This window comes from Nerophis ophidion, linkage group LG07, assembly GCF_033978795.1.
Source record: "Nerophis ophidion isolate RoL-2023_Sa linkage group LG07, RoL_Noph_v1.0, whole genome shotgun sequence".
Classification (NCBI taxonomy): domain Eukaryota; kingdom Metazoa; phylum Chordata; class Actinopteri; order Syngnathiformes; family Syngnathidae; genus Nerophis; species Nerophis ophidion.
The window spans coordinates 52,307,799-52,322,893 of record NC_084617.1 but is presented as its reverse complement, the minus strand read 5'-3'; the positions used below and the strand labels follow the sequence as shown (position 1 = coordinate 52,322,893).

The 15,095-nt window shown below is 41.8% G+C and overlaps 1 protein-coding gene across 1 annotated transcript in view; it reads right to left on the bottom strand.

The window, feature by feature from the left end:
• Nucleotides 1–15,095, bottom strand: part of LOC133556458 (beta-1,4-galactosyltransferase 3-like) — a 43,792-nt gene that overhangs the window by 24,039 nt on the left and 4,658 nt on the right. Inside the window, exon 2 of the mRNA XM_061906397.1 lies at nucleotides 4,668–4,934. Within this exon, the coding sequence (XP_061762381.1) occupies nucleotides 4,668–4,896 (229 nt within the window). The 5' untranslated portion in view covers nucleotides 4,897–4,934. The remainder of the gene's footprint in view (nucleotides 1–4,667; nucleotides 4,935–15,095) is intronic.

The window sequence follows — 15,095 nt, the reverse complement described above, 5'->3', positions numbered from 1 at the left end:
AATTTATATTAGGAAAAATTTGTGATCCAATGATTTGTTTTTTGTTCTATAGAACATTTCTCCCATTGTTCTAGGGACGGCGTGGCGCAGTGGAAGAGTGGCCGTGCGCAACCCGAGGGTCCCTGGTTCAAATCCCACCTAGTACCAACCTCGTCACGTCCGTTGTGTCCTGAGCAAGACACTTCACCCTTGCTCCTGATGGGTGCTGGTTGGCGCCTTGCATGGCAGCTCCCTCCATCAGTGTGTGAATGTGTGTGTGAATGGGTAAATGTGGAAGTAGTGTCAAAGTGCTTTGAGTACCTTGAAGGTAGAAAAGCGCTATACAAGTACAACCCATTTATTTATTTATTTTATTTTTAAGCTGTACATGTTGTCTATTGAAGTAGAGAAAAGCCGTCCGAGGAGTTTTTGGGAAGCATAGATGTACTATAGCTCAACATGCTGTCTTTCTTTAGACAGCAAACTAGTTTAATCAGCAGTCAGTACTTGTCCATGCACTAAATTAGTCCGATTACCAAAATAGTTTGGTTCTGGAAAAGCATCCTACGACCCACGGAAACACCTTAATCCGATCGTGTTTGGTTTTTGAAAAGTCGGACTAACACATCTGGATTATGCAATTGAAAACCAGATTATCTCGAGTGGATGAGGCCCCTACCTCTCGCGCACACGCCACTTTCAACCCGTGGGATTCAACACGGAAGCGGATCCCGTTCAATAAAAACAAAGTCCACAATTGGAATAAAGAGGAGACTGATTATTTGCTTTACAAATTAAAGAACGTAACATTTTGAAGCGCATCGATTGGAGAAAAAAGGTAGCGAAGGAAATGTACAATACCGCGGCCTCATTTGGAGTCCCAACGAGCGAGACGTAAGGAAAATTACAAGGCAGAGAAGAAAGTGCACACAAACCTTTTCACTCTGTGTTTGTCTAGTCTAAACTGGTAAGCAATAACTCTGTATTCCGCACAATTGGCAAGCTTGTACACAAGAAATAACAAGTTTGGAGTTAGCAACCTCAATCCAAAGCGGGCACAAACAGTCTTTTCCTTCGAACTTAAAAGTCCTTCATCAATCTACGTAGTTTATTGAATAAACTTCAAGACATTCCAAAGTTTTCTTTCTATTCTCAGTCCAAAAAATCCCTCAAAACAACTATCTCAGTTTCTCCCACCACTCTTTGCTTCAGACCAAATCCAGCAACTCTGAGACCTACTTGTTAGTAGTGTCATGTTCGTAGCGCAATCTAAGATCATTTGTCTTCTATTTAACATCAACGTAGCCATTAGAGACGGAATATTTGTCTTTTCTGTGCTAATATTACAGCGGACATCAAGCACAAGAAGGACTAGGCTTTAGCGGTAAAGATATGTTGTTTTGGTGTGAAGGGACAGGTCAACGGAAAAGCAATACATTTATCTGCACTAGAACGAAATAAGCACCCACCTGTGTACACATGGTGTATGACCAAAAGTCGCATTAGAGAGTGCATTAACACTGGGACTTCAAATCCATCCATCCATCCATTTCTACTGCTTAAAATATACGTGTGAAAATTCAGAAAACCAAACTCTTTGAGAAATCAGAATAATTTAGTGGATGTAAACATAGTGAGTGCCTCTGCTGGTTGCAGCCAGGTGGTGCACACACCATTTGCCTCCATTGTTTAAGGGTGTGTTTAATCGACAATCAAATGCCCGCTGAATTTTTAACGGTCAGTTAATCAACAAAGATTCTGTGTGGATGTGATCCGGAACCAATGGAATACATGGATTGTATTATTTGGCATATGAATGATAACAGAACATTTTAAAGCAAAATACATGAAAAAGGGACGTTTTTGTCATGAAAAAGGGAGCTTTTTGTGTTTGGTGCGCTAATTGTAACTGTATATTGTGTTTTTTATGTTGATTTAATAAAAAAAAAAAAACATTTTTATTTTTTTATTTATTTTTTTTAATAAAAATGAATACAAAATTCTTCTGCGGCCCGGTGGTTGGGGACCACTGCAGTACGGAACATATGTTTAATGCAGGGGTCTCAAACTCAATTTACTTGGGGGCCACTGAATGCAGAGTCTGGGTGAGGCTGGGCCGCAAGAAAAGATTTATTAAAAAAATGTTGCATACTCCTCAGCATGACTAGTTGTATGATGACGTTTCAAATTGTATTCCTTGTGCACTGCAACTTTGTCTGTGGAAATAAGACACGTCGGGGTACCCCTGTGCTCAACAAAGGAATATTGCATCTCCCACTTTTCCTGGAATTGTCTTTGCTCATCACTAACCCTTCACTTCACTGCAGGCTTTAAAAAAGACATGTTTGGGGTTGTGGAATATATTTGTATTTAGCCGACGCAGGGAGAATAATGTTATTTCCGCAATGTGTGTCGTTCCGCTTTTCCTCCCTGCAGCGACACGGTGGTTGGCGGATAATTGCCTGGAAAGTACTGGGATAGCAAGCGCAAAAAAGTGACGGCTCCCGGAGTGTTATCCGGCGTCATACAGAAATATATGTAGTGTTCATCGTGTGAGGCAATGCAAATTAAATAATAAAAAAAACTAATGAATTGGTCCTGGTTATTACTGACGGACAGGTGTCACTGTGTGACTGCAGCCAGGCACGTAAGAAAACACTCATCTCCATGGCAACGTCTCTGTCGCTTTCACTCATTTGCCGCTTTTCCACTAACGCAGGGGTAGGCAACCCAGAACGTTGAAAGAGCCATTTTGGACCCAATTAACACAACGCTGTCAAGCGCCATTCATATAAAACTTTCATATTAAGGTGGGGGCTGCAAAATAACGTCCCGCGGGCCCCAAGTGGTCCCGGGCCGCGTGTCTGAGACCCCTTGTTTAATGTATCGTAAGATTTTATGTTAAAATTAATCCAAAAAGGAATTTTTTTTTGCAAGTAGCGAAAAGTATCAAAATACATTTTGGTAACGAGACCAAAATATTGGTATCAGGACAACAAATTTGGGGGTTAATCATTTTGCAATGCAGTCTGCTGAAAATGAAGGAAATCACTACACTAGCAACTGACCTTGTGGTCAAAATTGGAGTTGCTACAATTTTTTTTTTTTTTTGTATTTCAACACTTTACCGCCATATACCAGCTAAAGTGAATACTGGACCTCACTAATTCGCCACGTTTCATGTGTCAGCTAAACTGCGACAATTGGGGCGGTATGAATCCCCTTCCTACTGTATGGAGCATTACTAACACACGCCAAATAAGGTAAACTTGATTCTTTTTTAAGAAAGAGATAGCGTGACTCGAGGGCGGGACAAAAAAGTTTGTATTTGCGCTGTGGGGCCACTCTGTGATCGGCATCGCACTCGCAGAGACAGTTGGCTGCCATGTACAGACCATCGGGCTTTTTAACAGTTAATTTATTTATTTTAGTTACCGTATTTCCTTGAATTGCCGCCGGGGCGCTAATTAATTTAAAACCTCTTCAAAATCCTGCTCTTACCAAAGGCATGCGGTAAAAGTAAGCATTTGCAAATTACTTTAAAGCAGGGGGCTCATTTACGCGGCCCGCGGGCCAATTGCGGCCCACGAGACGTTATTTTTCGGCCCCCACCTTAATATGAACGTTTAATGTTAGTGCGGCCCGTGAGTTTTATATGAATGGCAATTGACAGCTTTGTGTGCGGAGCTGACGGAATCTAACAATCATGGTGTGGTACGTGGCTCTCGAGAGCCGAACATTGACGTCACTTACTTGATGCAAGCAGAGAAACGTTTTGCAAAACTGTGGTGCACTGGACCCCAGCGCTGATACTTCGGCAGAGAGTCGCTGGGCGAATCGGAAGTGTAACACGTTAGTCGTGATGTTAGCCCGGCAAATGATGAGCAAAGACAATTCCAGGAAAAGTGGGAGATGCAATATTTCTTTGTTGAGCACAGGGGCACCCCGACTTGTCTTATTCGCACAGAGAAAGTTGCGGTGCACACTTATCATTTTGTTCATTTATATATTGATTTTATTTTGTGTTGAAAATAAAAATAAAGACATTTTAAAATATTTTTTAAGAATTATTTTCTTGCGGCCCAGCCTCACTCAGACTCTGCATAAATTGAGTGTGAGACCCCTGCTTTAAAGGCAAAGGCATGCAGTAAAAATTTGAGTGTGATGTAAGCTGTGACCTTAAATCCTACTGAATAGCTCTTAATCTTCTTCCCTTTATGCGATTTCAAATTACCGGAATTGAAATCAGCCTCCTCCATTTTGAAAATGATGACAGGGGAAGTGTCACTCGTGACGTCACGTGTTTGACCAGGCGGTAATACTAAGCATGCGCTAATTATTTTGAGAAGCGAGTTTGACCCGGCAGTAATTCAAAGCAGCCGCATACTATATGCCCTGCGGCAATTCAAGGAAATACGGTATTTAAAAAAAATTAAAATAAACTTTGACAAAAAGATTTTAGTGTGTGTAATGACAGACATGATCATTTTGGTCACAATACCTGTGATAGGAAATGTTCATATTGTTACATTCATTCCTAGTTAAAGGTAATACAAAAACATGAAGACTATGAGATACAGCATCAATGCAACAATAGGAGGTTTCCAGCTCAGTAGGGCCGGACGAAAACATGAAAGAATACACAAGAAATCAACGCTAAAACTTACACACAGGGTCTTCTTACTCACTTAAAAGAGGTGAGGTGATGGGACACAAAGGAATCACCTCTTTTTTTTGACCTTTGGTCAGGGGAGCATCCGTGTAGCTTTCATACATGTAGTTTCGTCTTGAAATCTCTATGTTCTTCTTCTTGGGAGATTGAAACATCTTCTGGAGGTAATCCAAGAACAGCAGCTCTGATAGAACCATGTAGACGAACAGGCCCAAAAAACCGCACACCACCTTCGACTTAACCATGGTAACGGGCAGGATGAGGCTGTGTAGAAAGTTTGAGCCTTCATCATTATGGAAGGCAAAAACAACCACTCATTATTTTCTTTCAGCAATTATTTTTTTCTCCTGCTTGTTCTACTAATAAAAGCATATTTAATAATCTTTTTACATATTTTATAGAACATTGCTGCTCAGTCGCTACTTCCGGTACAGATACAGTCTTAATGGAAACCCACAGACAGCAAAGGTGTATTTGATTGGACAATCACTGTGTACTATCTGTTTCTTGCCATTGTTTTTGTAATATAGGTTGTACATATTGTTACATATAGCTTGGCAATATGGCAAAAAAAAACATAACAATATATGTTTTTCATACCCTTTGATAACAATTACCATATGCTGTATATATATACTTTATATATTTTTTTAACATTGGTTTTAACCTTTTTGAACAAACATAATTTTTTAAAAATATATTTCAAGCTCACTATCTGTATTTTCACATAACTTCACAGAACTAAAATAAAGAAAATTACAATGAACATTATCAACATGGCAAGCTGGCATCATTTTACATGGTTTAGCAATAGCTAAATCTACAGACATACATTCAAATGTTTACTAGGGTTGCATGGTATACCGGTACTGGTATAGTATCGCAGTACTAATGAATCAAAAACAGTACTATACTCTATTTAAAAAGTACCGGTTCGCCATATATATATATATTTTTTTTACAGGCTAGACGGCACGTTTTTGTCACGTCGTGACATTGCTGGTTTTACGAGCAGAAGAGCATGTTTGGAAGCCCACAATCACGAAGTATTTTCAAGCAGACACAGTGTGTAGACAGAAAAGCGACAACGGACGCATTTTGTCTTAAAAACTGACAATAAAGGTGAAGCTATAACACTGAAACACCCTCAGGAAGAGGTGCTTTAAAGGCCTACTGAAACCCACTACTACCCACCACGCAGTCTGATAGTTTAAATATCAATGATGAAATATTAACATTGCAACACATGCCAATTCGGCTTTTTTAGTTGACTAAATTACAATTTTAAATTTCCCGGGACTTTCGTCTTGAAAACGTCGTGTAATGATGACGTGTACGTAAGACGTCACGCGTTTTTAGGAAGTATGAGCGCTACGCACACACACAGCTAAATGTTGTCTGCTTTAACGGCATAATTACACAGTATTTTGGACATCTGTGTTGCTGAATCTTTTGCAATTTGTTCATTTAATATTGGAGAAGTCACAGTAGAAAGATGGAGTTGGGAAGCTTTAGCCTTTAGCCACACAAACACACGGTGATTCCTTCTTTGAAATTCCGCTAGATAAAAATTTACTATGATTCAGAGCGCGGTCAAGCGAACATGAATCCAGACCAAATGTCAACCAGTAGGTTTCAGTGAGAAAATTGTGGTTAAAAAGTCGCTTCTTACCGGAGCTGAGCTTGTGTCGTCCATGAAGCTGCCGTCGACTCCCCTGAGACATTGGCGTCAACACACCCATGGAGACACCCTATCAGGTACTATTTAAATCACTAAAACACTACCAACACAATAGAAAGATAAGAGATTGCCCAGAATTATCTTAGTAAATGTGTTTAAAAACATCGGAATCCGTCCCAATGCAATAGCGTTTTTTTTTTTTAACTCTTTATTTTTTTTTCTTTCTAGTCCGTCGCTATCAATATCCTCAAACACGAATCTTTCATCCTCGCTCAAATTAATGGGGAAATTGTCGTTTTCTCTTCTGAATAGCACTTTTTGTTGGAGGCTCCCATTATAAACAATGTGAATATGTGAGGAGCCCTCACACTTGCGACGTCACCGTCTGCGACTTCCGGTAGAGGCAGGGCTTTTCTCTTAACACCGACAGTTGCGAACTTTATCGTGGATGTTCTCTACCAAATCCTTTCAGCAAAAATATGGCAGTATCGCGAAATGATCAAGTATTGCACATAGAATGGACCTGCTATCCCCGTTTAAATAAGAAAATCTCATTTCAGTAGGCCTTTAAAACATAGCTAGCTAGATAGCGGCTAATGTCCATCCGCAATCGGCAGCGTTTTATCTTCTTCTAAATCACTAATCCTCGCCTCCACAGCAATGAATAAAGTGAGTTTCTTACAAGTATCATCCCTGCAGGATGAGGAATAGCAATACATGCTTCAGTACACACCGTAGGAGCAGGCACGTGCACACATAGGGCCCTATGGGTGCTTGAGCCCCTGCCCTTTTTTGCCTCGTCTTAAAAAGTGCCCTCTGCCTATGTGTGTGTGTTTTTTTTTTGTTTTTAAACATTAATAAATTCCTGTCAGGGATGTAAAAAAACAAAACAAAACAAAAAACAGCGGTACAAAAACTCCACCTTTTCTTATAATACCGGGTTGTTTGAGCCTGCCGCTTCCGCCAGAGCAGGGGTCACCAACGCGGAGCCCGCGGGCACCAGGTAGCCCATAAGGACCAGATGAGTAGCCCGCTGGCCTGTTCTAAAAACAGCTCAAATAGCAGCACTTACCAGTGAGCTGCCTCTATTATTTTAAATGTTATTTATTTACTAGCAAGCTGGTCTCGCTTTGCTCGATCTTTTGAATTCTAAGAGACAAAACTCAAATAGAATTTGAAATTCCAAGAAAATATTTTAAAGACTTGGTCTTCACTTGTTTAAATAAATTCATTTATTTTTTTACTTTGCTTCTTATAACTTTCAGAAAGACAGTTTTAGAGAAAAAATACAACCTTAAAAATGATTTGAGGATTTTTAAACACATATACCTTTTTACCTTTTAAATTCCTTCCTATTCTTTCCTGACAATTTAAATCAATGTTCAAGAATTTTTTCATTTTTTTTTATTGTAAAGAACAATAAATACATTTTTAAATTAATTATTCATTTTAGCTTCTGTTTTTTCGACTAAGAATATTTGTGAAATATTTCTTTAAACTTACTATGATTAAAATTCAAAAAAATAATTCTGGGAAATCTAGAAAATCTTTAAAATCAAATTTAAATCTAATTTCAAAGTCTTTTGAATTTCTTTTAAAATGTTTGTTCTGGAAAATCTAGAAGAAATAATGATTTGTCGTTGTTAGAAATATAGCTTGGTCCAATTTGTTATATCCATCCATCCATCCATCATCTTCCGCTTATCCGAGGTCGGGTCGCGGGGGCAGCAGCCTAAGCAGGGAAGCCCAGACTTCCCTATCTCCAGCCACTTCGTCTAGCTCTTCCCGGGGGATCCCGAGGCGTTCCCAGGCCAGCCGGGAGACATAGTCTTCCCAACGTGTCCTGGGTCTTCCCCGTGGCCTCCTACCAGCTGGACGTGCCCTAAACACCTCCCTAGGGAGGCGTTCGGGTGGCATCCTGACCAGATGCCCGAACCACTTCATCTGACTCCTCTCGATGTGGAGGAGCAGCGGCTTTACGTTGAGCTCCTCCCGGATGGCAGAGCTTCTCACCCTATCTCTAAGGGAGAGCCCCGCCACCCGGCGGAGGAAACTCATTTCGGCCGCTTGTTCCCGTGATCTTATCCTTTCGGTCATGACCCAAAGCTCATGACCATAGGTGAGGATGGGAACGTAGATCGACCGGTAAATTGAGAGCTTTGCCTTCCGGCTCAGCTCCTTCTTCACCACAACGGATCGATACAACGTCCGCATTACTGAAGACGCCGCACCGATCCGCCTGTCGATCTCACGATCCACTCTTCCCCCACTCGTGAACAAGACTCCTAGGTACTTGAACTTCTCCACTTGGGGCAGGGTCTCCTCCCCAACCCGGAGATGGCACTCCACCCTTTTCCGGGCGAGAACCATGGACTCGGACTTGGAGGTGCTGATTCTCATTCCGGTCGCTTCACACTCGGCTGCGAACCGATCCAGTGAGAGCTGAAGATCCCGGCCAGATGAAGCCATCAGGACTACATCATCTGAAAAAGGAGAGACCTAATCCCGTGGCCACCAAACCGGAACCCCTCAACGCCTTGGCTGCGCCTAGAAATTCTGTCCATAAAAGTTATGAACAGAATCGGTGACAAAGGACAGCCTTGGCGGAGTCCAACCCTCACTGGAAACGTGTCCGACTTACTGCCAGCAATGCGGACCAAGCTCTGACACTGATCATACAGGGAGCGGACTGCCACAATAAGACAGTCCGATACCCCATACTCTCTTAGCACTGCCCACAGGACTTCCCGAGGGACACGGTCGAATGCCTTCTCCAAGTCCACAAAGCACATGTAGACTGGTTGGGCAAACTCCCTTGCACCCTCAAGAACCCTGACGAGAGTATAGAGCTGGTCCACAGTTCCACGACCAGGCCGAAAACCACACTGTTCCTCCTGACTCCGAGGTACGACTATCCGGCGAAGCCTCCTCTCCAGTACACCTGAATAAACCTTACCGGGAAGGCTGAGGAGTGTGATCCCACGATAGTTGGAACACACCCTCTGGTCCCCCTTCTTAAAGAGAGGGACCACCACCCCGGTCTGCCAATCCAGAGGTACCGCCCCCGATGTCCACGCGATGCTGCAGAGTCTTGTCAACCAAGACAGCCCCACAGCATCCAGAGCCTTAAGGAACTCCGGGCGGCTCTCATCCACCCCCGGGGCCTTGCCGCCGAGGAGCTTTTTAACTACCTCAGCGACCTCAGCCCCAGAAATAGGAGAGTCCACTACAGATTCCCCAGGCACCGCTTCCTCAAAGAAAGACGTGTTGGTGGGATTGAGGAGGTCTTCGAAGTATTCCCTCCACCAATCCACAACATCCGCAGTCGAAGTCAGCAGAACACCATCCGCACCATACACGGTGTTGATAGTGCACTGCTTCCCCTTCCTGAGGCGCCGTATGGTGGTCCAGAATCGCTTCGAAGCCGTCCGGAAGTCGTTTTCCATGGCTTCCCCGAACTCTTCCCATGTCCGAGTTTTTGCCTCCGCGACCGCTAAAGCTGCACACCGCTTGGCCCGTCGGTACCCGTCCACTGCCTCCGGAGTCCTATGAGCCAAAAGAACCCGATAGGACTCCTTCTTCAGCTTGACGGCATCCCTCACTGCTGGTGTCCACCAACGGGTTCTGGGATTACCGCCACGACAGGCACCAACAACCTCGCGGCCACAGCTCCGATCTGCCACCTCGACAATAGAGGTTCGGAACATGGTCCACTCGGACTCAATGTCCCGCACCTCCCTCGTGACATGTTCAAAGTTCTCCCGGAGGTGTGAATTGAAACTCTCTCTGACAGGAGACTCTGCCAGACGTTCCCGGCAGACCCTCACAATGCGCTTGGGCCTGCCAGGTCTGTCCGGCATCCTCCCCCACCATCGCAGCCAACTCACCACCAGGTGGTGGTCGGTAGAAAGCTCCGCCCCTCTCTTCACCCGAGTGTCCAAAACATAAGGCCGCAAATCCGATGACACAACTACAAAGTCGATCATGGAACTGCGGCCTAGGGTGTCCTGGTGCCAAGTGCACATATGGACACCCTTATGTTTGAACATGGTGTTTGTTATGGACAATCCGTGACGAGCACAAAAGTCCAATAACAAAACACCACTCGGGTTTAGATCCGGGCGACCATTCTTCTCAATTACGCCCCTCCAAGTTTCACTGTCGTTGCCAACATGAGCGTTGAAGTCTCCCAGTAGGACAAGGGAATCACCCGGAGGAGCACTTTCCAGTACTCCTGACGGAATAAATAAAGTACTATCTAATCTAATCTAATCTACTCCCTCGAGTGTACCCAAAAAGGGTGGGTATTCTGAACTGCTGTTTGGTGCGTAAGCACAAACAACAGTCAGGACCCGTCCCCCCACCCGAAGGCGAAGGGAAGCTACCCTCTCGTCCACTGGGTTGAACTCAAACGTGCAGGCTTTGAGCCGGGGGGCAACGAGAATTGGCACCCCAGCCCGTCGCCTCTCACTGCCGGCAACGCCAGAGTGGAAGAGGGTCCAGTCCCTCTCGAGAGAACTGGTTCCAGAGCCCTTGCTGTGCGTCGAAGTGAGTCCGACTATATCCAGCCGGAACTTCTCTACCTCGCGCACTAGCTCAGGCTCCTTCCCCCCCAGTGAGGTGACGTTCCACGTCCCAAGAGCTAGCTTCTGTAGCCGAGGATCGGACCGCCAAGTGCCCTGCCTTCGGCTGCCGCCCAGCTCACAATGCAATTTGTTATATATTCTAACAAAATGCAGACTGTATTTTAACCTATTTAAAACATGTCATCAAAATTCAAAAATTAATCTTAATCAGGAAAAATTACTAATAATGTTCCATAAATTCTTTTTTAAATTTTTTCAAAATAAATATATTTATTAAAGGTAAATTTAGCACATTGGCTATTTCTGGCAATTTATTTGAGTGTGTACCAAACTGGTAGCCCTTCCCATTAATTATTACCCATGAAGTAGCTCTTGGTTTCAAAAAGGTTGGTGACCCCTGGACCAGAGAAAGAGAGAGAGGGCGAGTGAGTAAGTAATTAAGTGAGAGGAAAGAGAGCCAACTGCGCCCCTGAGGAGACGTGACAGTGGAGCAACTTGAACCTGTGAGTTATGGTCTAGTCGCCGTCCACTTATTCAGCATCTAATATGGGTAATATTTCAGAAAAACACTGTATAATTCTATTATTCAATGTGTCAGCTTCTGTTTTTGCCAGACGTCGGAGCATTGCGCATCAATTTCGCACAGAGCAGAGCGGATCGTGCGGGACAGGAAGTAGTGTACAAAATACAAAATAAAACACCGGGTTAATTTTCAAAATAAAATGCACTGTTTACGGCGGATCACATTTCTCTCACAGTAGAGGTTTAGATATAAAGTTTATTGTGACTTTGCTATTACTGTGTGGGTTAACAGCATAATAATGATAATAATAATGATTATAATGATAATAATAAAAATAATAATAAGAATAATAATGATAATTAAGGTTGCTGCTTTAAGGCCCCCAGAAGGTTTGGCTACTGATAGTGCACTGATTTCACAGCATTTCATGGAAGCCCTGAATTTACATTGAGGAGCATATTTGGGTATGGGTGGCCTCCATCCTACAGCCCTCTACTGGCCCCTGGTCCATATTTTTGGCCCTGTATTGCGTTTCAGTTGTTTAGTCTGAGCATTAAGTGAGAAAGACCATAAGTTACAACTTGATGGTGTTTTAATCAAGTTAAGAGAAGAAGGACAGATTTTCACATTGAAGTTTTTTCCATTTGGGTTTTCATTTTTGTATTTTTTTTTATTTCATATTGCCCTGTTCAATGTTCAATAATAAAGTGTTTATCTTTAACAATAAAAAGCCTAATAATAAACCAGTGTTTTGTTGCTTTTCATGTCTTCCAAGCCTAGGGTAATGTCAATTAATTCATTATGACAATAACTTGTTGACACAAAAAAATGGTAATCACTTTTACCCACAAAGGACACACAGCCAAGTAGTTAGCTTCCTATTAGCAAATTTAATTTTATATTAATTTCCATATTGTGTAAAGGACCAAAAAAAAAAAATGTTCTGCCCTTTTCTGACTTTGAGCCCCTGCCCCTCTATAATCATGTGCACGGCCCTGCATAGGAGGATACAATAGCTCACCGGCGTCACAATTTAAACAAATGCCATGGGTGGATCTACACCTGACATCCACTGTCATGATACAAAGTACAAGAGCGTATCTAGTCGATACTACTACTATTACATCAATATGTTTTATTGTCACAAAATCTTTTTTCATAAAAAAAAAAAATCGTATTATATTCATAAACTCAGGAAAGATGTCCCTGGACACAAGAGAACTTAAATTATGACCATTGTATGACCCTGTAACTACTAAATTTGGGGTATCATCCAAAACTACTATAAAGTATCCAAATAACAGAATAATAGGCTGACCGCACTACCAGAGCCGTTGCCAGACGTAAGATAATTAACGTCTTAATTTGATCATTTCCTTTTGTACATTTATTAACCAGAAATAACAAACAAAATACACCTTTCCCTGTGCCTGATGTTCTGCATTGTAACAAGTGTGACGATCTGTTACATCACATTTGTCAGTTTTTTTAAATTTTTGCATTTATTTCCCAGTCAGCACTCCTATTGTAGTTCGACTTCTTGTTAGTCTCCCTGAGTCATTTTCTTCCTCAATTGTCCTTGATTGACAGCCTGGCACACCTGGATTTAGCTGTCGATCAAGCTGCTCAGTGGCCTTGTGGTGTCAGCCCCGAGATCGGTAGGTAGTGAGTACAATTTTAATAGTCATACCAAAGACTATAATAATGGGACCCATTACCTCCCTGCTTGGCACTCAGCATCAAGGGTTGGAATTGGGGGTTAAATCACCGCTGCTGCTCACTGCTCCCCTCACCTCCCAGGGGGTGAACAAGGGGGATGGCATGTCAAATGCAGAGGATAATTTCAATCCACCTTGTGTGTGTGTGTGACAATAAATGGTACTTTAACTTTTGAACTTTAACCTGCCTCGCCCTCCAGTGAGGGCTCGGGGATTGTTTAGTTCTTCCTCGTCGTCATTGTTAGCTTCATGCAAATCCTGCGTTAGCTATAATTAAATACTTGTCTTACCCGTTCATCTCCTTCCCATCTCCTACACCTATAAGTCACAATTACTGCAGCCATGCGAGTTTGTAACATCACGTCTCCTTACAGCTATGCAGAGGTGGGTAGAGTAGCCAGAAATTGTACTCAAGTAAGAGTACAGTTACTTTAGAGATTCATTACTCAAGTAAAAGTAAGGAGTAGTCACCCAAATATTTACTTGAGTAAAAGTAAAAAGTATGTTGTGAAAAAACTACTCAAGTACTGAGTAACTGATGAGTAACCTGATTACGGCAACAAATAATGCACAAAAACATAAAAATAGCAATGAGCAAATTCAGAGCCAGGAATATCTCTAAAGCAACTAAAACAATAATATACATTAAATAATAGCACATTAAAATAAAATTAAAAAAATGGCACATTGAGCCACAATAACTTAAATGGTAACACCCCAATAAGTTTTTCAACGTTTATCAATTACTTAATAAATGACCAAGTCGAGGTGATCTACCTCATATATACATATATATACACACACAAATCATTTATACACACACATATCATATATACACACACATATCATATATATATGTATATGTATATATATATATATATATATATATATATATATATACATTTATATATACAGTATATAATTTATATTTATTTATTTTGCCGTTTTTGTTGACATGTTAAAGGTGTTTTAGTGAATATACATGCATGTTTAACATATAAATTCCTATCTTCCATGAAGACAAGAATATAAGTTGGTGTATTACCTGACTCTGATGACTTACATTGATTGGAATCAGACAGTATAGTGATGATAACGCCCACGTTTTCAATAGAAGGAGAAAAAAAGTTCCTCTTTTCTGTCTAATACCACATGAAAGTCGTTGGTTTTTGGCATCTTATTTGTCCAGCTTCCATATTCGTTTTAATACACTTTACAAGAAATACGTAGCTTGCTAGCTTGTTTGCGCTGGCTTTCGGAGACTCTTATTTTGTTAGCGCAGGCGCGATGGAGCGGCACTTTTATTGTGAAGACAGGAACTGTGCGATCAGTCTTTAGGCTTTTGACGGGAAGTACGGTTGAAACAAAAAGTGTCTTTTTTCCTTTACACTTTTGATTGATTGATTGAAACTTTTATTATTAGATTGCACAGTACAGTACATATTCCGTACAATTGACCACTAAATGGTAACACCCCAATACGTTTTTCAACTTGTTTAAGTCGGGTCATGTGACCGCCTGGCTCTGTTTGATTGGTCCAACGTTACCAGTGACTGCATGTGATTGGCAGAGGTGGGTAGTAACGCGCTACATTTACTCCGTTACATTTACTTGAGTAACTTTTGGGATAAATTGTACTTCTACGAGTAGTTTTTATGCAACATACTTTTACTTTTACTTGAGTATATTTATAGAGAAGAAACGCTACTTTTACTCCGTTCCATTCATGTACATTCAGCTCGCTACTCGCTACTTTTTTTTATCGATCTGTTAATGTTTGTTTTGGTTAATGACAGAGCTTCAAAGTAGAATCCACGCATGCCTGCGTTTCACCAATCACATGCAGTCACTGGTGACGTTGGACCAATCAAACAGAGCCAGGCGGTCACATGACCCGACTTAAACAAGTTAAAAAACGTATTCGGTTGTTACCATT